The 27018-nt window shown below is 39.4% G+C and overlaps 2 protein-coding genes across 5 annotated transcripts in view; both read left to right on the plus strand.

Annotated features, from left to right (window-relative positions):
* The window catches only part of GARNL3 (GTPase activating Rap/RanGAP domain like 3), a 40793-nt gene extending 26022 nt beyond the window's left edge, over positions 1-14771 (plus strand). For all 3 annotated transcript variants that reach the window (XM_082295232.1, XM_082295233.1, XM_082295234.1), the window contains 9 exons: positions 551-723; positions 1028-1186; positions 4431-4497; positions 5137-5244; positions 5670-5788; positions 6015-6147; positions 7225-7434; positions 7740-7851; positions 8577-14771. In XM_082295232.1, the coding sequence (XP_082151358.1) occupies positions 551-723; positions 1028-1186; positions 4431-4497; positions 5137-5244; positions 5670-5788; positions 6015-6147; positions 7225-7434; positions 7740-7851; positions 8577-8733 (1238 nt within the window). In that variant the 3' untranslated portion in view covers positions 8734-14771. The remainder of the gene's footprint in view (positions 1-550; positions 724-1027; positions 1187-4430; positions 4498-5136; positions 5245-5669; positions 5789-6014; positions 6148-7224; positions 7435-7739; positions 7852-8576) is intronic.
* A 1517-nt stretch (positions 14772-16288) lies between these two features.
* FBXW2 (F-box and WD repeat domain containing 2) lies at positions 16289-27010 on the plus strand. Of its 2 annotated transcripts, none has more exons than XM_082295457.1 (7): positions 16289-16410; positions 17867-18376; positions 20571-20765; positions 21557-21690; positions 22283-22369; positions 23082-23251; positions 24662-27010. In XM_082295457.1, exons 2-7 carry the CDS (start codon positions 17887-17889, stop codon positions 24948-24950), a joined length of 1365 nt encoding a protein of 454 aa, XP_082151583.1. In that variant the 5' UTR covers positions 16289-16410; positions 17867-17886; the 3' UTR covers positions 24951-27010. The 2 variants fall into 2 exon arrangements, with proteins under 2 accessions (XP_082151583.1, XP_082151584.1); XM_082295458.1 differs by having other exon boundaries at positions 23082-23181; positions 24662-24892.
* Positions 27011-27018: the final 8 nt, after the last annotated feature.

The raw sequence follows: 27018 nt of genomic DNA on the forward strand, positions 1-27018 counted from the left end.
AAACTATGTTAAGCTTGTATTTGAAAACTACTCTAGTATAGTCCAGCATGACGTTTTTGAATATTGTAAAAATACCATGTTGTTTGGCAATTGCTGCTGATGAAAAGCTTTAGAGAAAAATAGGATTTCAGGGTTGAAAGGTATGAGAAGAATTTTGTGGGGATGTTAGACTGAAATAAAGCACGCTTTAAGTTGGAGGAACGCTCGCAAATCCCCATTAAATAGTAGTGCTTAGATTAGTCTGGATGTTGCCCACTATTTTTGTAGACATAAATGTTTCCTGGTCTTCAGAAGCAAACTGCTTTGAAAAGCTAGAACTTGCAGAACAGTGACAATCCATGTACTTAGGAGTAAGGGTAAAAGCAGATTTCAAAAGAGTCATAGGCTTTTGTCTTTTTCTAGAAGTTGGTGTAATCCTATTGAGGAGTATTTAATTCTGTGTTGCCAAGTCATCCATCAGAGCCCAGTTGCACTAATCATCATACAAATACAGAACAAAAAAATCAGACCCTACCCCAACCACTTAGAGTCTAGAACATTATTTCCTCAGGCTGCCATTTATACGCCATTAATACTCACCATGGAAGTGAACTGAGGATTGTTGTGGCTATTCGGAACAAACTACTTCTTGTCACAAAGAAATACAATTCACGCAACACTTTAACCAGCACCTCTCTGCTGTCATCTCCTGAGTCTCCAGTAGAGGAGTTCCAGTACATCCGGGTATGTGTAATCTAGTTACTAATTATCTTAATACGCTGGGCAGCACTGAGCTAGTATGGGGGGTGTGGGGAAGATGCAGTGTGCATTATCATCTTCCTGAACCTACAGACAAATAAAAGTGAGAAGTCATACGGTGGAGTTCCAATCATATATATGCTAAAAAAATCTTTCCAATTTTTTAAAAATTGTTTCTGCTTGTTCTTTGTTTCTGTGCTTAGAGAACAGCACTTTAAAATCATGTAGTACCTGCAGTACCCACAGTAGGAACTTGAAAAAGAGAGTAATTCTATTATTTACGTTATAGGAAATATGCCTTTCTGACCCTCCAGTGGTTATGACGCTGGTGGATGGACCTACTGGAGACAGTGACAACATGATCTGCGTAGCATATCGGCATCAGTTTGATTTAGTCAATGAGAGTACAGGGGAGTCCTATAGATTGCATCACGTTGAAACAAACAGGGTAAGTTTTCATCACTGAAACTTTTCTTGAAGACCCCCACTGAACATAATTTCTTGCAGACTCAGTGCATGCTGTGCTGACCTCCAAGGAGTGTAATTTATGGAGATGCTCATGTGTGTTACTTTTTACTTCTATAACCACTGCTTTAGGGCACTCTGAGATATTTGTTCCTTTTAGGATACATGATGATAACTCCCAAAAGGGGTAGTTACAAGATATGACACATTAGGAAAGAGCCTGTGTTTCAGGCTCTGGAATGTTGTTGTTGTCAAAAATTTGTTTTTCTTCTTTCTTAGCCAATAGCTTGCTTTTTGCTTTATTTTTGTGATATCGGTGGTTTTTTGTTTAAAAAATTGCATCAGAATAACTTCAGTGGTTGGCCACCAGTATCTTATTCAGATTTGCCTATTTGCATGTACTATGGCTAAAATATTTACATATAGCTTATATTCTATTTAAGAAACTGCTGTCCAGTCAACTAAGAACTGAATCTTTCTGTCTAGGACATAGGGTTGGGATTTAGGCAAATGTCTTGATTTTCAGAAAAACGTTCAGTATTTGCTGCTCCAGAAAAGATCATGATCTCCAGAACCTCAGAAAATCAGACAATTTAGTTTCTAAATAGGGATGTGGACCCGTAGCTGTAGACCAGAAAAAAAAAAAAAAAAAAGGAAGATTTTGCACAGTTACTCTTTTGTTGTTCTTGCTAATGAGATAAGGGACTACTCTTTTCATTTGATAGTTCTTGGTAAGTTACTTTCTTTTTAAATCGTCTGTATTTTTATTTGGATCTGGTGATGAAGAGGTGCTCCTGGCATGGTTGATCAAGCGTAAACTTCTCCACAGTGCTGGGAATCAATCTTAATCTGGATGAGGAGCAACTACGAGTAAAGAATGGGACTGGAGAAGTACGTCACCATCGCCATCCACCACTCCCATTTCTTTTCCACACAGGAATCCTTATTTCCTTTAGGAACACAAATAAAGCAGACAATTAATATGACCTGAGCTAGTGATTTTTCACCATGTTGAAACGGGTTACCAGCTTACTTCTCTGGACGACAGCGCAGCGATGGCTTTTAGTCACTACCAAATATGGGCCAAAATGCATTTGGTATGGATGTGTAAACTTTCAGGTTTGCTTAACAGTTCTTGACCTGCACAGTAATCTTAAATCAAGGAAAGTCAAAGAACTGCCATTCATGGCATCAATCTCTAAGCCCTCTCCCCTGATGTATTGGGCTGACCCTGAGTTGATGGACAGTCTTTAAGACCAATTACGCTTCTCACAATTTACATATTTAAACCGCACAGAAAGGCGGGACTACCCCTTTGGTCGGAGCTCGCCTGCTGGGAGGTGGGGGCTCCGGAGCCTCCCGGCCCCGCCGGGCCGGGCCGGGGCCACTGCCCCTTTCCCCCTCTCCCAACGCTGCGGCACGGACCCTGGGTGGCTGGGGGGGGGGACTGCCTCAGAGCCACAGGCAGCTAAACCCAGCCATGGACTGCTCACAGCTAAACCCATCCAGCGCGGCTTCTGGGGACCGGCGGGTCTCTCTCCTCTCCATGCGGAGCCGGCGGAGTCAACGGGAGCCGGCAGAGCCTCCTGTCTGCAGCCAGCACACTTCGTGCTGAACTGAAGAAGACACCACGCAGCCAGCAGCACAAAGGGAGCGAGGCTTTCCCCACCGTAAAGGCTGAACAAGAACACCCTTCAATGTGGCGGCTGCAGAGTCAGAGAGAAAGAGAAGTGAGTCCTGTGGGACGGAGCTGAGCACGGCGACGGGAGAAAAGAGGGCGGTGCCGCGATTCTGGCGGGCAGCTTAAAAGAAACCTTCTTGCATGCCGTGGTAAGAAGCTGTAATACCACAAACTGTTTGTCTCTTTAATCCATTTGAAGAACATGGGGGGATGGAGTATCTTCGTGTGCCTGTGAAGATTGTGAAGAATGCCGATGTCAGGCTTTATAGTAGTAAGAGGCTGTTAGAGACTTGTGGCAAAGAAGAGCCTTTGTGTGCAGGCCAAAAGAACTTATCCTTAAAAAGATGAATAACCCCATGTGATGGCCCATGTTTTGCAGTGTGAAGGAACTGTGAGATTTTTCATGGGAGAGATGTTCTACACACAGCAGATTGTTTGTTTCCGGGCGGATCTGCTGTTGGTGGCAGTTTGGGAACCACGTGCAACTGAAGGAAAAACCCTTTTTTCCCTTAAGCATAAGAGAGAGACTTTTCAAGAACTGGAACACTGACTAACATCCCATGTTCTGTTATCCCTTGTGTGAGCTAGGTAAAAGGAGAGAAGTACTGGCTGGAGGCGGGGGGATTTGTTTTCGTTTTGTTATTGTCTCTTTACTTTTAATTCTATTAGTAATAAAACTCTTTCATTGTACTGCAACTGTTTAAGGTTTGTGCCTGCTTTGCTTTTCTCCTAATTCTTATCTCACAGAAGGAAAATAAGTAAGTAATGAATATTTTGAACCAAAACCACTACATTTAATTGGTGTTTCTGCCCGGTTTCGAACTCAACCCGCTACACCTGATTTGGGAAGCATTTGTCTAATGCAACCTTATGTATTTCACTAATAAGGGCTCATTTCTGGAAAAGATATCCTACTTTTTGTGGCTGTTTTGGTTTCTTTTTAATCTAAATGTAAAAGACAAAACCAAAGTTGAATTAAGAGAATTTATGTAGCCTAATCTATGTAAAAACTACTGCAGTTTAACCAGCATTGCTTCTCAGTTTGTAAATTCAGACTGTTCAATAGTCCTTAGGTACATCCCTGTTGACCTCTGTAAATGTTAGTGGTTTTGAACCAGTAATTGGTGTATCTGATCTTTTTGAAGTCATGATGTGCATTTGAAGATCGCTTTTTGAAAATAATTGTTATCTGTAACATACCATGTTGATTCACAGCTTTCTGAAATCATCCTATTTCCCAAAATTCTTAATTTTTCTAAATATTGCTAAATAATTTATATGTTTTCATTGCTTTACACTGGGGTGTGATTATGAATGTTCAGTACTGCACAGAAACAAATACAAAAGAAATTGATTTGCATCTTGAGAACATCCTGAAAATTACATCACAAAAGAGGCTATTTTTATTTATTTATCTTTTTGTTTTTTTCTTTTACCTATGGTTGTGCACTTCCCCAACTGATTGTATTGCTTCTTAGTCACAACCCGGTTGTAATAACCGCACTATTCTGTGCCTGTTTGTTAATCTTTTCCATTATTGTTGCAGGTTAATTTTGTTGCAGCTATTGATGTATATGAAGATGGTGAAGCTGGTCTACTGTTGTGTTATAACTGTAAGTGTTTAGGGAAGGCCCGAAAGGGCAATAGCTCAATCTGCATATGTAGATCTTCTTTCATTGAAGTCTAGGTCTGTATTCAAAAATAATTTTAGTGTTTCACAGAAAGTTTGTCAAAATACTTTCTTTGGAACTTAAACACATATTGGAGAAACTAGAAATTCAAGTATTTTAGTCATACTAGCTGTTTTATGGATGTGCAAGTTATGTGATTTGTGCAGTCTTGGTGTCTGTAATACCCCATGTGCGTAGCAGTCTTCAAAAAATGTAAATTACATGAACATATGGCTACTTGAAGGGCAGAGAAATACAATTCTGCAGACACTGCTTCCTGAATTTTTCTTGCCTATTTCTCTATCTATAGACAAGTTAGGGACCTGATAACTGTTGAAACAGTAATACTTACTTTGTGAAATATGACAACTTACTAAAACATAGGTCTTTTATTTTGATCTTTCCAATGTTGTGTTGACAGAGAAAGCAAATTTTGCTTATCTGTGTAGCTATAGAGGGACTTTTACATGAGTGTTTGATTATGTGTACAATGTCCACCCTTCTGCAAAATCTGCCTATAAAATGGGTGGTGGTCACTTACAGTGTAAAGTGATGGATGCTTTTTTTTCTGTTTTGCTACAGATATTTGTCAATACAAAAAGATACATCCTTTCAGTGGAGTTTCTCCGCTGGTCCAGCCATCAGCTTATGACTTCCACTTCAGCTGGAATCAAGTTCCTTATGCTGTTGGTAAGAAAATACCTCTTTTTAGTAGATGTTTTTTGCATTACCATTTTAGTCTGCATTTGGCTTTTAGTGGAATTACTGTATTCTGGGAATAAGCATGTTGCATTCATGATGCCACTTGACCTAAGTTTCTGCATATGATGATTTTGAAAAGTGGAGCCTTGGTAGCAAGTTCATCCCTTGCTGAACTTTTTTTCCCTTTCTCTTTTTATGTGTTTTTCATTTTCCATTCACTCTACATTCTGCCAGGCATGGAGAGTGACATTTTCTTGAGGCTCAATGTAGCTTGGTGTCCATCAGTACGTTAGACAACACTTTTCATAGGACAGGAACATGCCAGAAGAGGTCAAGAACAGTTTTCATGGACCATCTAAGAAACTTTTAAATTAACCATTTTTCCTTGCCAAATAACTTGTATTTTGTTGCAGTCTGTGCTTTCCCTTATGTTCTTGCCTTCACTACTGATTCCATTGAGATCCGATTAGTGGTGAATGGGAACTTGGTCCATACAGCAGTTGTGCCTGAGCTTCAACTTGTAGCATCAAGGGTAAGACACAGAAAAATCGTGTTTGACCACTTCTGTGATATGTTGGGATCTAATTAACATAAGAAGTTGCTGCCGCTAAAAATGCAACAAACAAAACGGAATTATGTGCTACTTGATCGCAATAATTGTTCATCTGTGAGCTCTTAGTTTATATCAAGGTCAGAGAGAATCAGAAGATGGTTAAGAAAGTCTCACTGTACTAATGAGGAGTTATTTGTCATTTCAGTCAGATATTTATTTTAAAGCTACCGCTGCAGTAAGTGGACCATCTGACAGCTCTAAGGAAATGGGTTCAAAGAGTTCTCCTCAAACACCAACAGCTTACGAAAAGCCAGAATTTCCTCTTCCTTCTCTAGAAGGTAATGTGGCAGCTTGAATAATGATCTCTGATTGTTCCAACAGCTGTCATATCTCGTTGCGGCTGATCTTCAGTAAAGATGGTAAAAAAATGTGAGTTCCTACCTGAAAGTCTGGAAGATAAGAGATTTTCTATTTTCCACACATATAAAGCACCTGGCTGAGCTTTTGCACTGTAGTATCTTTTCTGAGTAGATGGTAGCACTGTTCTGAAGAAATAATTTCTGTAGGAAGGGAGGAATTAAACTTTAGTAGTAGCTTGATGAATCTTTCGCAATGTGACCACAAGTAATAATGCAAAAAGGGGCATAAAACTGTGAGAAAGCTTGACATTTCACATACACTATTCCTTTCATTTAAGAAAAGCTGAACAACCACTGAATGGCTGAAGCTCTTTTGCAAAACAAGATTAAGAAGCCTTGAAAAACTTTGCACAGACAATTTACTGTAACGTGATCTGTGAACAGTCAATCTGTAGTGTAACAATAAAGGAGAAACAAGGGACCACCGGCTAGATAATGCAGGATGTAGGTACACCTTTCTTCCTTAAATCTGCTGCTGCACTGTTAGCAGAAAGGGAAAGGGAAATTTAAATTTTTTAAAGGCAGTACTATTTGATGGTAAATTTGGGATTTTGGTTTGTTTTTCTTCTAGCAATTAGGAAAATGTGGTATTTTGTGTTACCTAAGAGGAGGAGTCATAATTTAAACTAATTGGGATCCAGGCTCCAATATATTTGCAGTATATTAAAACACATGGGAAATACTGCACAGAGTGCAGTGTAATAGTCAGAGTACCAGCCTCAAGTCATAAAAATTTACTTCCTGGTTCCTCTGCTGATTCATCATGTTGCCAAGAGTCAATCTTCTTTTTCTCTCTAAGTCAAATTGCTCGTATTTCTTCCTTCTCTTAGCTTATTTATATTGAAAGATCTCTAGAGCAAGAAAGATCTTTGCCATTTCAGTTTAAAAGTGCCCAGCTCAACAAGTATTACTTGTCTTTATAACTTTTCATCTGGAATTATTAAGAACTGATTCTATTGTGAATGCATGATGTTCTTTTTTCTTTCTCTCTTTCAGGTGAAGTTCCATGCAAAAACCTGTACAAAATACCTCTCAGCAATCTGGTTGGGCGAAGCATCGAACGACCTCTGAAGTCACCTTTGGCTCCCAAGGTCATCACTACTACAACATCGAGTGGCATTACCTCTCTTCCAGTTATGCACTCGCTATCTTTATCTCGTATGGAAATTAAAGAAATTGCAAGCAGAACACGTAAAGAATTGCTGGGTAAACTCTCCTCATTCCTCAGTGTTACGTATCAGTTGCCAAACATATACTTTCTAATCTTTGTGCCATCACAGGTAGGTTTGTAACATGCAGCTGGTGTTCATAAATTATTAAAATTTAAAAAGGAAACTGTGAGGAAGCATTATTTTCAAATAGTATAGCCACTGTCTGATCATGTATAAGATGACTATATTCTAAGCCAGGTAGAAATAGTTAATAATGGAAACCAGGAACAGATACCTTAACATTTTCATGAATGCTTTATTTTCTGTTGAGAGTATTAAGTCTTTTATTCCTTTATTGAGGCCTCTTGGATGAGCCTATAACCAAGACAGAAAGTGCACCGAAGCTAAAAAAGGTTTCTCGAAGACAGTCAGACCCCAAGCAGGGAGCAGTAAGATCATCTAGTAGTGACAGGTAAATATACTGCCTTTAGAAAAGAGCCTAAGTTAGACTGTAAATATTTTCAGAATTGACTGCTCATGCTTATCTCAGTTGGCATGAGGCTGACTGAGACCTTTGTATATCCATGTACATTTCGTGCTAATGTGTTTGTTAGAGTATCTGAATACTATAAGTACTGAAACGATTACATTTTTTTGCTAAAGACATGTTGATGAGCAAGGCAAGACTAAATGGCATTTTGTGGGGACCCGCTGCAGTTGAACCTGTTATTAAGATTTGGACTACTGCATCTGCGCTGTGCAGACTCTCTTGCTATTTTCTTTGTATGCTCTTGTGTTGCTATTTTCAGAATAAATTTTGTGAAAAAATACCATAGCATTTGTCTGTTTGGCACTGACCCCAGTGCCATTCTCTTCTTTTCATTGTTTCTGTAACCTACATTTGTAGGCAGAATACAGACATGATACAGGAGACTGAGAGTAACAAAACAAAAAATCTCTTGCAGTGTAAAACTATGTGTGATTTATTTCCCTATTTGGAAAATACTTGGGTGAGGGGCTTCATTAATACTGCTTTTTGATTATTTTTAGTAGACTAAAACAGGAAGAAGCTCAGTTGTAATGGTGTGTGTCTGTCTTCAGGATAACTTGATTGAATCTAGAAGTAGAGTAACCATTGTTCTTTCCTGCCCTGACCTGTGTATTTTTTTTAAGTAACTTTTGTCTTCCTCTTTGCAGGATAATCTCAAGCTCATTTGAAGGCTATTCTGAAAGACGTCATCCTTCCACTAGTTCAGATCCTGATACTTTAGCAAACAGGGAGGAGAGCTCACCATCTAGCTATCCATTTCAGCTGATTTCTTTATGTGATGAAGACATCATTGACTTGAAATGAAGACACTTTTAAAACCTTTCTTCCTTCACATTTTCTTACAACTCTGTAAGCTCTATGGCAGTGTCACAAACACTGCTTCTGGTGGTAAAATGTGGCTGGAAGTACTAGTGATAAATCTTTATAGAACTTGTGTTCTGGTTAGCACAGCCTGATTTGGTGATGCTTATATCTTTGACATAGGTATGTTTTCTCAGTTAATGAAGCATTACTTTTCGTGGCTTTCTAACACTAGGTAATCAATGAGAGATTTAGGCTGATACTGAAGTAAACAAAAAGTATTACTTGTTCTAAGCTTCTTAAAATTTGATGTACCTAAATGACATGCAGCAAAGTTAACTGCTGTTTCTACTATCATGAATTGTTTTACAACAGTGTATTTCATGTGGGGAGAGGAATTTTATAATATAGATCACGGCTTTTTTTGTTTTTGTTTTAAAAAACCAAAACAACAACAAGAAGAAAAGGCTTGCAGGCGAGGTAATTTCAAACAGTGTAGTCAGTCCCTAAATTGATGCATCTGTGGTATGCTCACTGAAGAATCAGGTGAGATAGGAAGATGGTGCTTCCTTTGCTCATGGTTTAGAGAAACTTGAAAGCTCTTTTGGCATAAAGAATCCCTGAACAGAGAAACTTTCTATAGGAAACACAAACTTTCAGAATATTTCTTTAAAATTGGAAATTAAAAAACACAAAAAAACTCATAAACAAACAAAAAATCCCAAAATGAAAACCCCAGTCCATTTACTGGAAAACTCTTACTGTAGTTCATCTGCGGATTTTTCCATTGCTGGCAGAAGAGCCAACCCCAATTGTCTTCGACTACAAAAAGATTCTTATGCAGGCCTCAGCATTAGCTGTTGGCTGCGCTTGCACCAACAGTAAACGTCATTATTCCAGATAGTTGTATTTTTCTAACTGCAGACTGAAATTTCATTGCTAATAAGCTAGTTTTCTATGATGAAATAGTCATCTTGTCTCTTGCTGTGTTAAAGGACAGGGGTTTATATTTAAAGTTTGATATTTTCTTTTTAGCCCTTTCCTCTAGAACACATTTGCAAGGATTTATTTTGGTTTTGGTTTTTTTTTATGAAAGTGTGATGCTTCCAGCCTTTCTGTATATGATGTTTTTAGCTTTATTAGCAAGTGTTTCTTGTTCTATATGTAGAAATACTTCTGCATCCTTGACTTTATTTCATAATACCACTCATACGTCATGATTTCACTTCTGCTCAAGCATGATCATATGCAGATGTGTGCCTTTTGCTTTTGTAAACCTGGTTTTGCAAAGTGATTTTTTTTCTCAGTTTATTGTATATAATGGCTGAATTGCCTCACTGAAGAAAATATGCAAGGTCTTATCTGGAAGCATAATTTCTTACTCTCAACTAGAGTGGCTAATCAACAGCAGAAGCAATATTTTCAACAGTAATTAGTCTAGGAGCAGAATGCTATTATTACTGTAGTGGGTTACACACTCCTAGATGTGTGGGGTGAACCTTAATAAGCATCTAAAAGGAAGTACCAGATCAAAGTCTTTGCGAAAACTTGTGATTATTTGTTGAGGATGTTGTTTCCAGAGATTGTTACTTTACCGTATCCTTATTTATTTGGACAGGTAAGGTTTAAAAAAAATCAATCTGAAAGTACCATGTGGTGCTTATGTTCCTGGAAGTTGTAAACACTTCTGAATCCACTTTTGGGGTCGCTGCTGGCACTTACATATTTTTAGAAAGCAAAAGAACCAGCTTTTTCCCTGAACAGCTTTCTCGATGTAGTATTTGGCTTGTGGCTATTTTTGAAGAGTGTACCAGTGTGTTGCAAAACTGGGGCTTCAGTTAAAATTTTAACTGGAAACTTTGGTTTACCCTGTTAGGATATTGGATTTTAAATATACTGCAGATGTTCACCTGTGCTATTATAGCATGATTTAAAATGATAAACCATTGTTCGATAGCAGTTGAAGCAATATATGGAGATTTTAAAACTTGTTTTGAAGAACCTGAGCAAACACAGGTATCTAAAACTAGCCTTAGAGATGGAGCATGAGGGAAAACAAGAAGAATGAGAAGATCTTGACAGAAAGCTTGACTACTGGCTATGATGGTAGTCATAACGCATATAGATACGGCATTTGCATCGTATCCTAAACATGATTACAGAAGAAAGAGCTATAAAGGAGGAGTTATTTTCTTGAACCAGAAGTGCAGGAGTGGCTGTAAAGTATTACCATAAATTAAGAGAGTGTTGGGGGGTGGGGATTTGTGTGTGTGTGTGCACATGCATGAGAGAGAGAGAACCTTTGAAGGTCTGCCTGTAATTACAGCATTGATGACATCTAGCAAATGAACTATAAGGAGTACAGATATTGGATTACTGAAGCTAGAAAAACCAGATCATACTAGCTTCATGGTACATATCTGGAACGGGATGTTGGTATCATTTGAAGAGGGAAGCCCAGCAACTGCATCCCCACCCACCTCCCACCCGCTTTTATGCTATAGCTTGGCTTAATGGGTCAGGTACAAGCTGTTAAGCAGGTCACACTAGGAACTACCAGACCTTAACAGACTATTACTCATATAGGACAGGAAGGAGCTGAATCCTGCAAAAAAATTAAATGTCTTCATTCTTAATGTATCCAGTAAGTGCCTTAACAAGGCTTTGACTTCTTGAGTTTTTGCTTCTGTACTTAATCAGTGTCTTAGAGGGATAATACCTAATGTGGTGAAAGGAGAGAGGGATACAACATTCAGTTTGGTTTATAGGACACCTAGAAATGGTAGCTGAGGCTTTAGAGTCATGTGTATGTAGTTTACTACTTACTTACTGTATGAGAGCAGCCCAGAATATAGGTAGAAGGCAGAGAACATGGAAATAATACTCCAATTTTATTTCACACAAGCCACAAGAACCAAATTCTGTGAAGATCTTTATTGCTTTTATTGTATCAGAAGACCAAATACCAACACAATCATGTGAAATTGCTGGTGTAACAGGAGAAACCTCTGTTGTACAAGGACGTGGCTTCTTTGAGATTTTAGTAGTCTGATCAGACCACCGTGATTTCTCTGTCTCTTAGTGTGAGGACGACTAGCTTCTAGCCATTGTTTCTCTCAAAAGATCCTTACCATTCAGACTGCTCATTAAAATCTAGAGGCAGTTGGTGGGACGGATACATAAGCTCTTGTGCATCATTTATAAAAGGCAAAGTTCTTACACTCTCCTTCATAAGACTGGTGTAAAATGACAAGGCTTGTTGGAAGGCTGCTGTGGTGGCTATATTGTCGTTCACTCCAGCATTGGAGCCATGTTGTTTGCCTTCTGTTTTTCCAGCATGTGCATGCATATACTCTCTAAAACTTAAATAGTCTTAGGCACAAATTGTAGCCATGTCCAATGTAAGCACAACCCTTTCTCCTTTCACATGAGGTGTCAAAGCTGCCTGTAGGCTGCATTCTTGATGTTGGCTGACCATCTCATGGTTGGGAGAAAAGATAATCTTTGAATCCACAACTATGTGAGATGGGTGTTGTTCCAATAGGAAAACTGAAAAAAGTTGCTACAGATGGATGGAAGGAATTGTTTCCATGAAGGAAGAATTGTTACCAGATTGAACACTTGCTATCAAGCTAAGTTTAACTGAAGGCCCATTCTGGACTCTTGGCTAAGTTTCTGCAAGAAATACTTTCTATCCCAGTGTGCTGGATTTGTTGGCAGCGGCAGGGCTCTTAACTCCTTCTGGCTAAATGGTCTTGGTCACCACTTCATCACTGTGCCTTAGTCTGACTAAATTATAGGAACGTCATTTACTTTGGTGCAAGCATTAGATTATACAGGCAGTTAATTTAGAATGTACTTGTGCCTTCTCACCAGCATGGGTAATGATGCATGGAATCACAAAATAGTTGAGGGTAGAAGGGACCACTGTGTTACCATCTAGTCCAGCACACATACCCAAGCACCACCATTCAAAATTCTGTTCAAAATGGGTATGCAACATTTTGAGCTACTCGTCATCTTTGTCCTGCATTTGAATTAAAGCATGCATGGAAACTACCACCACAACTTTGAAGTGTAACTAGGACGCGAGAATCCCAAGACACATGAGCTAAGTTAATTCTTTCTCACACACACACAATATGCAGCCCTTAAGGCTGAGGCTTTGATAAGCCCTTCCCAAGGTCCCTAAAGCCCAGTTTGGGCTTTAGAAACCATTGCAGACTAGGAGTAATTTTTGTCCGGTTCCTTATTCTAGTGGCAATGCAGTACACATTTTATATAAGTGTTTGAAAGTAACAAAACACTTCCTTCTAATAGGAAACAAAGACCCACATGTAATTTGAAAGGGCTATGGCTATTCATGGTAGCAAGAGAACTGCTCTCTAGGTTCAGTGAATACATGCATACATTCAGTTTTCTGGTTTTACCAGAAAAGAAGTAAGGCCTGTTCTAGTTATAGTCCTTTACTGGTTTGGGGGTGTGGCAGGGATTCTTTGTTTTGGTTGGTTTGGTTTCTTGAGGCTGGGGGTGCATGGGGGTTTTTTGTTGGTTTTTTGGTCAGGATTTTTTTTCAGGTTTTGAAGGGGTGGTTTGATTGGTTGGTTGAGGGTTTTTTTGTTGGTTTGCTGTTGTTTTTCAAAGCGTAACATACGTGCAAGTATGCACCTAGAATGAATAGCAGGTTTGCTGTCTGCCTTCATGTGATTATTTCTATAAATGTGCAAGTATTTCTGACTGATAGATTCAAACTGAGTTTTTTTAGTACTGTGACAGTCAACTGAATAAATATTTAAACAGTAGGTAAGAGAGCAGGGAATAGGTAACACTATTGCCTAACTAGTTACATATGGTTGAGATTGCTACTCCTGACATGTATTTTCTGCTGTTCTATGTATATCTGACCAGTAACGGCTAGCTCGAACACCTTTTCCTAAAGGTGTGGGCCTATAACTTGTGCTTGCAGATGTGGTGGCTTTTCCGGAGCTGTTGGCTTAGTCTGCATTTGAAATACATAACCCTTTCCATTTGGATTTGGTTTTCAATATATATACATATACAGGTATATATACTTGTAATTTCTACTGTAAATGTTCAGGGATTAAAAATCCTGAGATTATATGCACTGGAATTTAAAGTAATGGGATCACAAAAGGCAGGGGAAGGAAAAAATCCCATCAGCAAGTGGTAAGGTATTTCAGAATACTTTCTGTTGCCTTCCGTGTATGAAAATGAGTATCATGCTATTTTCATTGTTAACAATTTGATGTCATGGTTCATATGCACAGTGCTTGCTAATTCTGTTAAAGCACTGTTTTCTCAGATACGCTTAATCTGTTTTTGTGAAGGACTAAACTATACCCTGGGAACCTAATACTAACAATATGGGAAGGCTCAAGAGATTATGCAGCAAACATCTGTACTTGCATGCAGGTTAGAAAATATTTTTACTCCTTTTAGTTGAGCACAGCAACTTCACCAGCCTGTATACTGCTTAGCTGCTTTACTTTGTTGCTGACCTGTAACTGACTGACTTCTGTTTGCTACTGGAAATTGTGGTACTAGCACCTGACTTGAAGAGAAAATTTAGATTATTTTCTGCATATTTATTTGTAGCTCTATTAGGTATGTACCTGGTTGAATGGAAAATATTATGTAAAGGTCTATGCAGAGTGTTATCTATCTGGAATGTCAGTTTAATTGTCTTCGAATGGTAGCAGACTGCTTTGTAATTTAATAATTGCATATTGTTAAGACTGTTGCTACATTTGTGGTCGAAGACTCTTTACCACTGGTCTTAAGTGCTGATGTATTACCACTGTTTTTAATGTCATATGACAGCATGTATGGTTTGTGTTTTAGATGTGACATCCCAATAGAAACAGTCCTATCACATCTGAAACTGTTTTAAGTGCTATTTATCACCTTTGTGAAGAAGAAACATGGTTTATTCTTTCACATGTAATAAACTATAAATTTGACCCCCACTTGTTTCTTTCACACATACAGGACTAATGACTTTCAAATCTGGAAAGTAAAAAGACAAGAAATAAAAAAGACAGGATGCAGCACAGAGCACTGCTTTTTCCATTTGAGTTTTCTGAAGTGCTGTATCATACCTATGAGATTGCTGTTTGTGTCTTAAGCTTTACCCATCTTTGACAAAAGCTATAATCTAGCATTTGTTTATGTTTCCAGGCATCTTCTAGGCTTTCAGAGACCTGCTTCAGTTGGAGATCTTTACTCTGTAAACTAACACTACAAAATAGTTTTTCTCCCTTTCTGGCTAAATGTATATTCTTTACTTTCCAAGACCTTGCAATTCCTTTTGAGAAAGCAGTCATCTTTCCTGAAGTCTCAAAGACATTCTTGTAAGAGCTACAGCCCTTCTTGTGATTTAAATGCATTCCTAGCCAACTTGACAACAATAGGAAAAAAACTTTAAATCAATGAAAGCCAAGTATTCATCTCCCTTTGGGATTAAGACTTAATTCCGTGGTCAGGCATCCCAGAAATAACAGCAACACAAATGTCAAGTACTGCAGTCTGAAATTAACATTACCCAGGCTTCATCGTGCACTTCTTCACTGTAACATACGCCATAAGGAAAAGGTAGAGTAGAGCAAGGAAATTTTATTTATTTATTTATTTATAAAATAGATTTTATTTTATGTCTTAGAAAAAAAGATACAATGAATATTGATAGCTCACATGGCCATTACAGTTACTACACCAGGTGAAAAGAACGCAGGAACTGAAGAAATAGGAGTAATTCATGATGCTTACCATAAAACCATGGAAGTCTTTGGTTCCTACACAGGCCATAACCCAGTTCGTTAACACACAAGCAGCAGTCGGTATGCTTCTCGCTTTAAGTAGGAAGATTTCAGATATCAGCAACCATGGAGCAGGAGCCCAGGCAAGGGGAAAACCTGCAATTACAAAGCGAAGAAAGTAAGTGCAAGTTAAGTAGGGAGAAGTAAATTATGTCCAAATGAATCAAGTAAGGGGGACGCAGTTTTCACGTTAGATTTGTGCATGGTTCCACCACCATCGTACCTCTACCGGAAAGAGAGAAAATAAGTGACTTCAAGTCAGTATGATAAACGCTAGTGCATTTTTCAACATAATAATTACAGGAATATTCTTAACAAACAGAACTTGCCAAACCTCAGGTCCGAGTCGGAAGTGGCGTAACCCAGCACACAGCGGGACTCCTCAGCAGCCATGTCTCACCTGTGGGGAAGCGTCGACACGCCCGTCCCGGGCCGCCTCGCCACGGGCAGCGCCGGGCATTAGGAGCGGGGCGGGCGGGAGCGGCGGAAGCGCGGCGGCGGGGAGTGATGACGCTGGGAAGCGCCGGAAGCCGCCTAGATCGTGAGAGCGGCGATCCGGCAGCGCCTTCTCTCCGGTGCCGGCGGTTCGCCCGGCGCGGGCTCGGCCCAGCCCTCCCCCACCTTCCTCGCCGGGCGGTCCCGAGGCCCTTGTCCTGTCTTGAGGGTGACCCTTCTGTCGTGGCTGCCCGCAGATTGTGGCGCGGGCTGCGGAAGTGCTGTGAGCCGGTCCTGCCGTGGGAGCGATGGCCGCAGGGAAGCACCCGGCCGTGCTGGGCTCCGGGAGTCCGCGCAAGCCGCGGCGACTGCCCGCCGACGGACACCTGGCGCCGGGCTGCTACCTGAGGTGAGCAATGCGGAGTTTACAGTCTCGCCGTGCTTTTTGCGCGCGGAGGTACACTGGGGGCGGGCGGGGGGAGCGGATGGGGCTGGCTGCGTAACGCCTGGAAAAGAGGCTCGAGCACCGGCTTCAGCTGCCTCACAGCAGCGCTTAATTTCAGTATTGGCTTCACGTATTGAATACAACAAACGCCTTGGAGCTCACGGAGTTTTTATTCGTAGCCGGCCTATTAGAATTTTTTACTTGTTTTAAAGAGAACACATGCCTGTTTGAACAGCAGCTATATTCACTGCTATATGTGCTGGGGAAAGCTGGTATGTGCTGTCTGCTGTAAAAGTTACTGTAATGAACTTGGGACTTGATAGGAGTAGCTGCTTCTGTGCATTTGACATCCAGAACTTTCTTGCGGTTTTCACCAACAATTGCATGCCATGTACAGCCTTTTATAGTGACGACTGTACTTTTCGGTACTCCTGTGCCCTGTTAAGATGTGTACTCTAAGATCTTATTCTATGATGGTAAAATGTCTGTATAGAAATAGACATACTATTGAGTCCCTTCTCAGATAACTCAATTCTTTCAGTTTGGGAGCTGCTATGAAATTCAGACAGTTGTCTAATGAATTAGACCTTCCAGAGAAAATAAATAAATATTATTTTTTAACTGTTTACCTTGTTAATCAGTGGTCCTAGGTCACTGAAGGAACTTGAGATGTCACAGGATACAGTGCATACAGGATGTAGTTCAGGAGGTGGTATTCACTTTCACTGTTAAGTCTCAGTGGAAATAAACTGAGAAAATAGGGGGAAAAAAAACCCAACAGGATTTTTTTAATGCATTTAGGTCAAAGTGGTGCAGACATTTCAAAACTGATGCTAGACCAGCACAAGCTCAGGCCTTTACTTGGGCCAAACAGAAAGATGACTAATGTATCCTCCAATACAGTTTGTCAGACATCTCTTTATATGGTTTTTCAAAACTAAGTAGTTACCTGCTTCATATTTAAAATAGTTCAGGACAAAGATACGAGTAAATTCTGTTAGTAACTAGCTTATCACTCTGCTTATGTGCTCTGGTTTTTTCCTTTTATCAGTATAATCCATGAGTAAACTTTAAGACAGTGTTTATTTGCTATAATAGGTTTAAAACTTAAACTAACCCTTACCTTATTGGACTCAGAATTTGAAAGTGTTAATCTAAAACAAGAAATATGTTAACATTCATAATGAATGCTAACATTTGCTAGCTACATACAATTTACTTTTAAGTCTGGTGTGGGACAAATGACAGTTCAAGGTGCATGCAAATGCTTAGTCTAACCTAAAGAATATTTTAAAATGCATTTGGTCACTTCAATCTATGTGTTAACATGCCATTTGGAATACTGATGTACCAGTAATAAAGATGTGATTCTTACCTTATTTTCTGAACGGAACTAATACAGTATTTTGATGTATCACAGGTAAATTTTTCCATAACCTTATGGAGAAAAAGGACTTTGAAGCATGGCTTGATAACATTTCTATTGCATTTCTTTCTCTGACGGACTTGCAGAAAAATGAAACTCTGGATCACCTGATTAGCTTGAGTGGAGCAGTCCAGCTCAGGCACCTCTCCAATAATCTAGAGATTCTCCTCAAGAGGGACTTCCTCAAACTTCTTCCATTGGAACTTAGTTTTTATCTGTTAAAATGGCTTGATCCGCAGACCTTACTCACGTGTTGCCTCGTCTCTAAGCAGTGGAACAAGGTTATAAGTGCCTGTACAGAGGTGTGGCAGACTGCATGTAAGAATTTGGGTTGGCAGATAGATGACTCTGTTCAGGATCCTCTACACTGGAAGAAGGTTTACCTAAAAGCTATTTTAAGGATGAAGCAACTGAAGGACCATGAAGCCTTTGAGACATCCTCTTTAATTGGACACAGTGCCAGAGTATATGCACTTTACTATAAAGATGGACTTCTGTGTACAGGTAGGAAGGACAGACAACTTGGCAGTCTTAAAATTCTTTGTTTTCTCTTCCCCCTCATAAGATTAATGACAATTTGCTTTTCTTTTACCAGAAAAATTATTTTCATAGTGTGAATACAGATGATGATTCAAAATTACTTCTTTTTTTTCAATTTCTGGAAGACCTGGTGTACTAATAAACTCATTGGTCACTTTAATAAGAACACAAGGAGACCAATTTCTTTGTTAGATAAAGAAATAGTAACAGCAGGCATCATTGTCCCGGCCCATGGCAGGGCGGTTGGAACGAAATGATTTTTAAGGGCCCTTCCAATTCAGACCGCTCTATGATTTTGATCATGCTGTTATTATAAGTAAACCCATTTGAGAAGATATGTTAGCTATCCTCTTAGATGATAGCTTTCAATTAAAAGGAAAGCTATGAGAGAACTTCAGTCTCCCAAAGTGTGGAAGAAAATGTTGTATCTTCTTCCTTGCAACAAGGCTGTAAGCACTTTCAGTTGTTAACATAAGTGCTTTATGAAGTGCTGTAAAGTACATTTAACCTTCTTATTAGTCTGACTTGCACATAATTTCAGCTTCCTCCCTAAAGAGGATAGACTTCAAGATTTCAAGACAGAAAATATATGAAGCCTTAGTATGAAAGAATAATAACAGAGTTACAATGAGCTGCTGTCAGAGCATGTTGCAAGGATTTCCAGTTGTTTGGGATGACAATGTTACATACTAAGCTGGGAATGCTGACTTCAGTCGCACATTTGTTGGTACATTAGGATGCTTATTAGAAGCCAACAACTAAATTCTAGCTAGTCTTTCCACTTACCTTTCAGCAGTGAATGTTATACACGGAAAACAGCATTGTGAAAACTGACTTTTGTGCTGAAACCCCCAGGAGAAAAAGCAGGTGTAAGGAGTCCAGGATTTTATTTTGCTCTCCAAAGCTAGCAGTTTAAAAAAAGAGGAGCTTCAGGTTGAGAAAAGGAAGTGGCAGGATACGGGGCCTGGTATTCATCTGTATTTCTAGATTTGGTGGACCCTTTTCCTTCCTGAAAGAAACTAAAGCTTGCAGTATAGTCAGTGGCTCTGTAAACCTGAGAGTGATGTGTCATGTGAAACTTCCATGCATCTGTTTCAGTAGATGCTGTCAGTGCCAGGAGAGGTAGTGCCAGGATCTGCAGAAGGTGGTAAAAGGGTGTGAAGAAACTGGAAGGACAGATACATAGTAGCTTCATTAACATGAAAGCAAGTGGCTTTGCTGTAGTGCTGAGACTTAAAACTAGGCCGTATTTCCCATTCAGACAGCTTAAAAATACTATTTAAAGAGAAAAAGGTCAACAAGGGGAAGTGCCAAGCCCTGCACTTGAAGTGGATTAACTCCACAGCACCAGTATATGGTAGGGGCCACCAAACTGGAAAGCAGCTTGGCAGTAAAGGACCCAGGGGTCACCAAGTGAACATAGCCACCTTTTCCCTTGCTGCAAAGAAGGCCAGTGATATCCTTGGCTGCTGTAGGGGGAGTTGCCAGCAGGTTGAGTGGGGTGCTCCTTTCCCTCTTCTCAGCACTGGTGAGGCCTGGTGGAGTACTGTGTCCAGTTTTGGGCTCCTCAGTAAAAACAGGGACACACTGGAGAGTCCAGCAAAAGGCCATGAAGATGATGAAGGCACTGGAGCATCTTTCATATGAAGAAGGGCTGAGAGAGCTGGGACTTCTTATCCTGAAGAAGAGAGGGCTCAGGATGCTATCAATGTACAGAAATACCTGAAGTGAGGGTGCAAATAAGATGTAGCCAGGCTCTTTTCAGCGGTGCTCAATGAGGGGACAAGAGGCAGTCAAACAGGAGGTTTCACAAACTGAAACACAGGCGTTTCCCTTTAAACCACTTTTTTTTTACTGTGAGAGTGATTTATTCTTTCACATTTTTATGGTGAGAGTGATTGAGCACAGGTTGCCCAAGGAGACTGGGGAGCATTCATCCTTGGTCACACTCAAAAGCTGTCTGGTCATGGTCCTAGACAGCTGGATGTAGGTGGCCCTGTTTGAGTAGCGGGGTTGGTGACCCCTGGAGGTCACTTCCAACCATAACCATTCTGCGATTCCATGAAAATACTTTATTTAAAGACAAACAAAGATGAGTATAGGATCAGAAATATTATTTACTCTCTGCTTCCAATTATCCTGTTCTTTTATATTGTAGGATCAGATGACTTGTCTGCAAAACTATGGGATGTAAGCACAGGTCAGTGCATATATGGTATCCAGACACACACTTGTGCTGCAGTGAAGTTTGATGAACAAAAGCTTGTAACAGGATCTTTTGATAACACAGTAGCCTGTTGGGAATGGAGCTCTGGGGCAAAGACACAGCATTTTAGAGGACATACTGGTGCAGGTATGTTGAAATTTTTAATATTGTAATTTCACCAGTCAAGTAACGTACATCATCATCAAAAAAATATAATTTAAGTTAGCTTTTTGCACACTAGCTTTTTTGGTTTGTTCAGCCTCTGTTCTCTGTCACCTGAGTCACCTCAGTTCCCCTCGACAGGGGAAGTGACCAGAACAGATATAAATTTGTCCTTGAATATGCCAGAGCTTAGCCATGTAGTGTTTTGCAATTGCGTGGAAGTAACACTAAATGCCGTGGTTATTCAGTAGCTTCAAGTCTCAAAGAGGTGCAAACCTTAGGTAGCAGGGTGTACATGGCCATGGCCATTCTTTCTATTCCCAGACTGGACATGAGCTTACAGCAAAGAGCAAAATAGGACCTAGGAATATGTATTTGCAGTCCCCTCATAATTAAATTCTTTGTCGTGTACTTAAAAATATACTCAACTCAGCTGTAGTTTTTTTCCCCCCTGTATCTATAGAATGTACTAATCTTGCTGGAATTGTCTTACTAAAACTCTGGAAATAGGAACTAGCTTAAGTTACACTTTACCATAATCCAGCCATAAAGGAACCACGGATACACATGCTTTCAATTTGGGAAAAAAACCCCAATAATTTTGCAGTGTAAACTTAGGCATCCAGAGCAACAATTCATGTATACAGCTCAAGAACAACAATTAAAAATGTAGTAGCATATGAATTTAGAGGCTGCTAAATTCATACAGAGGCTACTAGTGTCTCACAGAGACATAGAGACTGGTTTTCCTTATTTAGTTCCGTCTTTGCTTGAAGTTTTTAGTGTGGATTACAATGATGAACTCGATATTCTGGTCAGTGGCTCTGCGGACTTCACTGTGAAAGTATGGGCCTTATCAACAGGAACGTGCCTGAATACCCTTACTGGACACACAGAATGGGTCACTAAGGTGGGAATATTGATTTCTAATTATCTCACACACTTACTTGCACAAAATTTGTAATGTGTTCTAAATTCTGATTTCCTAATCCTGACCCTGCAGCTAGGTTTAGAATCTGAAGAACATCTGGCAATACTACAAAATAGCATTACAACAGAAAAAATATTTAAGCTGTAATTAAACCTTTCAGACCATTGAAGATATTTGAATTCCAAAGCAGCTGGGCTAATATTAGGAAGCAGTGTTTGTTTGATTCAAAGACTGAATAAAAACTGGTTCTGAAAGAATACTGCTTAAAAAATTATGTAAAAAAATCTAATGATCTTGATAACAAATATCTGAGCATGAAACAATATTTTTCTTCTGGTTACTTCAGAACTTGGTGGGGGGTGTGACTGTACAGGTGAAGTATATATGTTTGCTTATTAATACAGTAAGTTGTCAGTAGTAGGAATAAGAAGAGTAGCTTTCCCTCTGTTGCTAAAAGTACTGCCTTTATACATGGGTACAATATGCAGGTGGTCAGTGAAGTGAAAAATGCAAATGAAAGTTTGTTTACTTAACAGCATCAACATAAATTATTACCATCCTTCAATTACAGGTCGTTTTGCAGAAGTGCAAAGTCAAATCTCTTATGCATAGTCCTGGGGATTATATTCTCCTAAGTGCAGATAAGTATGAAATCAAGGTATGTACCATATATCGTGCATGTATTATTTTTGTGCACTGGGAAATAAAAAGCTTGAGTACTTTGCTGAAGTTTACAAATAATAGAAGGCTTTATGTTTTCCCACATTTCCGCTTTAGAGGCTGTGTGCAGAACATGAAACTCCTCGGAAGCTAATTTTTCAGTGGTCTTCTTAGCATTTAGTTTTAAATGATAGCTCTACAAGAATGGTAATGCAAAGAATCAGTGCTTTCAGTTTGTCCTTATTGTGCTAACTTGACAGTGAAGGACTTAACTGCAAATACTGTTACTGTTGGGGACTTTGGGGTTGGAGCATGCTGAAAGTTTGTGGCTGTAGAAGTGCTTTGTAACTGAAACACCATTACATTTCTGTCCCAGTTGGGTGATTTTTTTGGGTTTGTTTTTTGTTTTGTTTGGGGTTTTTTTGTTGTTGTTTTTTGGGGACTTTTTGGGTTTGATTTTTTTTTTTCCATTCTTTAAAGTACCCATTTTCACTGGGATTTTTTAGGCTAGAAACAACACATGCTGCACCAATACTGTAAGACACGTCGCTTGAAGAATCGATGTTCCTACCTGAAAGAGATATATATTTCTGAAAAATACCCATGCACACGTTTACTTGATACTTAAAAAGAGACTGTGAGGCTTGCTCATTTGTGTAACAGTTTATAATGTGAATTTTCTATGGTCTTAAACTGTGTTTTAATTGTAGATTTGGCCTATTGGAAGGGAAATAAACTGCAAGTGCTTAAGAACACTGTCTGTTTCTGAAGACCGCAGCATCTCCCTACAGCCCAGACTGCACTTTGATGGTAAATACATAGTGTGCAGTTCAGCACTAGGATTATACCAGTGGGACTTTGCCAGCTATGATATTCTCAGGTAAACTGTTCAGTTTAGGATTCAGTCTTCATTGAATAAATAAGAAATAGATCATACTAGTTTTAGTAACTTCCTGTAGATGTGGACCAAAAGAATCTTGATAAAAATTCTTACTTTACACATATTGAGAGGTTTAATTCTAATTTCTCATCTGATAATATGAATTTTTTGATTGCTGTTTTGGTTTCTGGCCACATGCTAGTTCTCTTCCATATTTTCATTCTGTAAGCTGAAGCGTTTCAGTACAGACTTAAATCAGACTGCAATGCTGTAGTTGTGAATGTGAAAATGCAGTGACCCAGAGCTAATGTTACCATGGAGACTGCTATACTGAGAACCAAACAAGCATTTCTGGGGGTCCTTTGATGGGACAAGAAATTAAAATGACTCTTTTTCCTTATAGCACTAGTGATCTGTCACTATTGCTAATGTTGTGGAATGACAGTGTAATCTATCAGACTGCAATAAGGGACCAAACACGATGGTATTCCATTTCCACAAAAATAATCAGGCTGTACGAGTTAGAAATGGTGGCATCAAAGATAGTAACTTACTAAAGATAAAAATGCATTTTAGAACCGCTATCAGACTCTTAATTCAAATAGCCTGAGTATTTGTGGAGTATCTACCTTTGAAAGATCTACTCCAGAAGAAGTGCTTCTTATCAATAACTGAGTAATTTCACCTCTTAGTTTACCCTCCCATCTTTCAAAAGAGAAAGATGGTCTCTTACTGCTGAGAGCAGATTTTCATCTCCACACATTTTTGTGCCTTAGTTCTGTGCTTTATGTAATGCTATGATGAAATGTGCAGGCAGTTGTGGAAGACTCAACTCTTCAGTTTCTGTTCCAAGTTTTATTTATTAAGGGAAAACATCATAAAGGTGTTGGGGAACTAAAAAATAGTTTGATTTCTCCCCATGCTTAATTTAACATAAAACATTGGTAAAATAGCATTCTAAGGACCAGTCTTGGATGATTTATCTGCTTATCACAAGAAGGCATGTCTATGCCTTTTAGAAGAGTGACCAAAAGAATAATAACAGCTTTTTCCTCAAAGATATTGAGGCATAAAATCCATATGGAAATTTACTGTAAAACAAAAGTACATTTGCTCTTTTGTGTGTATGTGGAAATGGCTCTTTTTATCTTGTGCTCTACAGAATAATCCCTTTCAAACCTTAACCTTTACTTATGCTCAGATGGGTCTGTGCTGAATGCACAAAGTCCAAACTGAAACCACAGGCCCAACTGTAGCTAAGTGTTCAGTTGCTTAATTTGAAAGATTTGCATCCAGTTCTTTCTAAATTATTTCAGAATGATGAGTTTAGACACATTTTCTGTAGACATACAGGATTAGCTCACAACTGCATTGTAAGGGAGATTCTAACACTGTTTTCTTGTCTTCTAGGGTTATCAAACCTCCAGACTTCTCAAATGTGTCCTTGCTGGGCTTTGGAGAGATATTTGCTCTACTGTTTGACAACAGATACCTGTATATAATGGACTTGAGGACAGAAAAACTGATAAGCCGCTGGCCTTTACCAGAATATAGAAAGTCAAAGAGAGGTTCAAGCTTTTTGGCTGGTGAAATGTCTTGGTTAAACGGACTAAATGGCCAAAATGATACGGGCTTGGTTTTTGCCACCAGTATGCCAGACCATAGTATCCATTTGGTGTTATGGAAAGAACATGGCTGAAAAGCTCACACATACAAAATCTTCAGGAATATATGGCTATCAGCAGTGTGTCCATAAAATGAGACTTTGCATGAACCAAAGTTGCACACCCAATGGTATCATCATGCAATGCACAATCACTTACTTTTATTTGGGCATTTGGGAATGGGTTGTTTTGGACATAATGCAATGCAGCATGCTAACAGTATTCACCACAAATTTTTGTCTATATTCATGTTTAAATATACCTGTTTGGGCTCTGAAGTATAGCTTGTAATGTTTAAACCATTCAAATCTGCTTTAAACTCTGAAATCAAGTTGTGCTTGACCTGACTTCTGACCTTTGTTTTGTTGTTGGAACAGAAGGTGAAGCTACTATTTTAGAACCATAGGCTTTTGTACCTGTAACAGCAAATACTGGTTACAGTGCATGGCTGCTTAACCAAAATGAGAAAATAGCAAACCCTTTCGCTCTCCAGAATCTTTCTTTTCAAAATGTTTTTCCATATGATAGCTTTAAATACTTAGCCTTTGAAACAGGAGAAGCAAATGAGTCTTTTAACTAGGACCAGATGTTTTAAGTTCAGGAACATGTCAATACAGTATCTCCTCAGCAAGAATGATGCAACTTTTCATCTATCTGATACAGCCTGCAATCGTGATAAATCCTGGGGAACCTCTGACATATTCATCATACTTGCTGATAGTAACTCAGAATAGCTTGATTGGTATTTTATAGTCCTTATTTCCTACAGTTTGTGTTAAAACGTTGTTTAGTTCACATGAATGGGAAGGTGATGTTCAGTCTCTACAGCAGGTAACTTTCTTACATTAAATGATGTCTACCAGCCATTCACTTTCTCCAAAAGTTGCAGTTAATATAATGCATTTAAAGTAGTTCCTACATCTAGAGTTGGAAAGCAGGGGCAAATGACAGAATGCCACATCTCGGGGTGGGGGGGGAGGGAATCAAGAGTCTGACGAAAAGCACAGGAGTAGAAAAAGGTCTCATCATAGGAGACTTGATGTACAGAAGTTAACTGCTTGTTAGTGTGATTTTTTTTCTTCCCACTATCAAAGGAGACCCGATTTCATACTTAATACTGAATGAAGGCCAAGATTCTCAAATATATGTGGTATGAATTACACCAATGAAGGGGAGTTTTCATATGCAAGAATCAGTATCTGAGTGATGCTGTAGGAGCTCCCTACAGTCACAGTGGAACAGTCTCTTACATACAAGGCCGGACTCTTAAGCACTCAGTTTTCCCACCTTTACTCACACCTATTTACTTTGAGTAATGTTGCCTGTAATTAAGGATTTTACCAACAGGAAACCAAATTCACAACTCTCAGTTCAAACTGCACTGTCTGGGGCATAACTTATGAGCTCTTCGAGCTTTTGTTATCTGACTCCAAAGTGAAGAAAGCTTCCATGAAAATAGAAAGTTTTCAATAACTTGCCTTGAAACCCACTTCTCATCATTCTTTATAGTTATGATGTGTGCAGTAACTCAGCTTCTACTGAAGGAGCAACCTATATAGCACTGCATTAACTTTGAAAGGCTAAATAGAGGCGTGCCAGAAATGTCCTTTTTTCCAAGTCAGCAAAACAGGAAAACCTGGTTAACTACTTTATTAGTGACCTTGATGATGCAGAGTTCACAGAGAGGAAGTGGAGCACAAGGCTGAGAAACTGAGACCCAGGCTCAGCCTTCCAAGGAAGAATGGTGGGGAAAGAGAAGGTGGTGGGCAGGGCATGAGGAGGCACTGCTACTGTCTCCAGCTAACTAGTAAGCTGTACAGGAAATGAAGTCAGACTCATTTCAGCATCATGCAGCAAGACAATGGTAAATGGTTCTTGCAACAAGAGAAATTTTCCACAGTGAGGTTAGTTTAAGACTGAAGCAGGTTGCCCAGCCTTCCTACACGAAGTCCTGAGCACACCATGCTATAAGCAGGGAGATACCTCCAGGTTCCCCTTCAAAACAAGTCTGAAATTCTAAACAGACTTGTTGCCACACGAGATTGTGTGACTGACAGCAGCAGGCATCTGATACTAATACAGCTGTCAGTTTGTTGATACAGA

The sequence above is a fragment of the Coloeus monedula genome (assembly GCF_965178545.1).
Source record: "Coloeus monedula genome assembly, chromosome: 21".
NCBI lineage: Eukaryota > Metazoa > Chordata > Aves > Passeriformes > Corvidae > Coloeus > Coloeus monedula.

What these genes read in the sequence shown, in the direction of transcription:
- FBXW2 (XM_082295457.1), top strand. Translation starts at nt 17,887, where the DNA reads ATGGAGAAAAAGGACTTTGAAGCATGGCTTGATAACATTTCTATTGCA. An exon ending in AGATGGACTTCTGTGTACAG is followed by an intron (nt 18,377 to 20,570) that starts GTAGGAAGGACA and finishes TTTATATTGTAG; the next exon opens with GATCAGATGACTTGTCTGCA. An exon ending in ACACAGAATGGGTCACTAAG is followed by an intron (nt 21,691 to 22,282) that starts GTGGGAATATTG and finishes CTTCAATTACAG; the next exon opens with GTCGTTTTGCAGAAGTGCAA.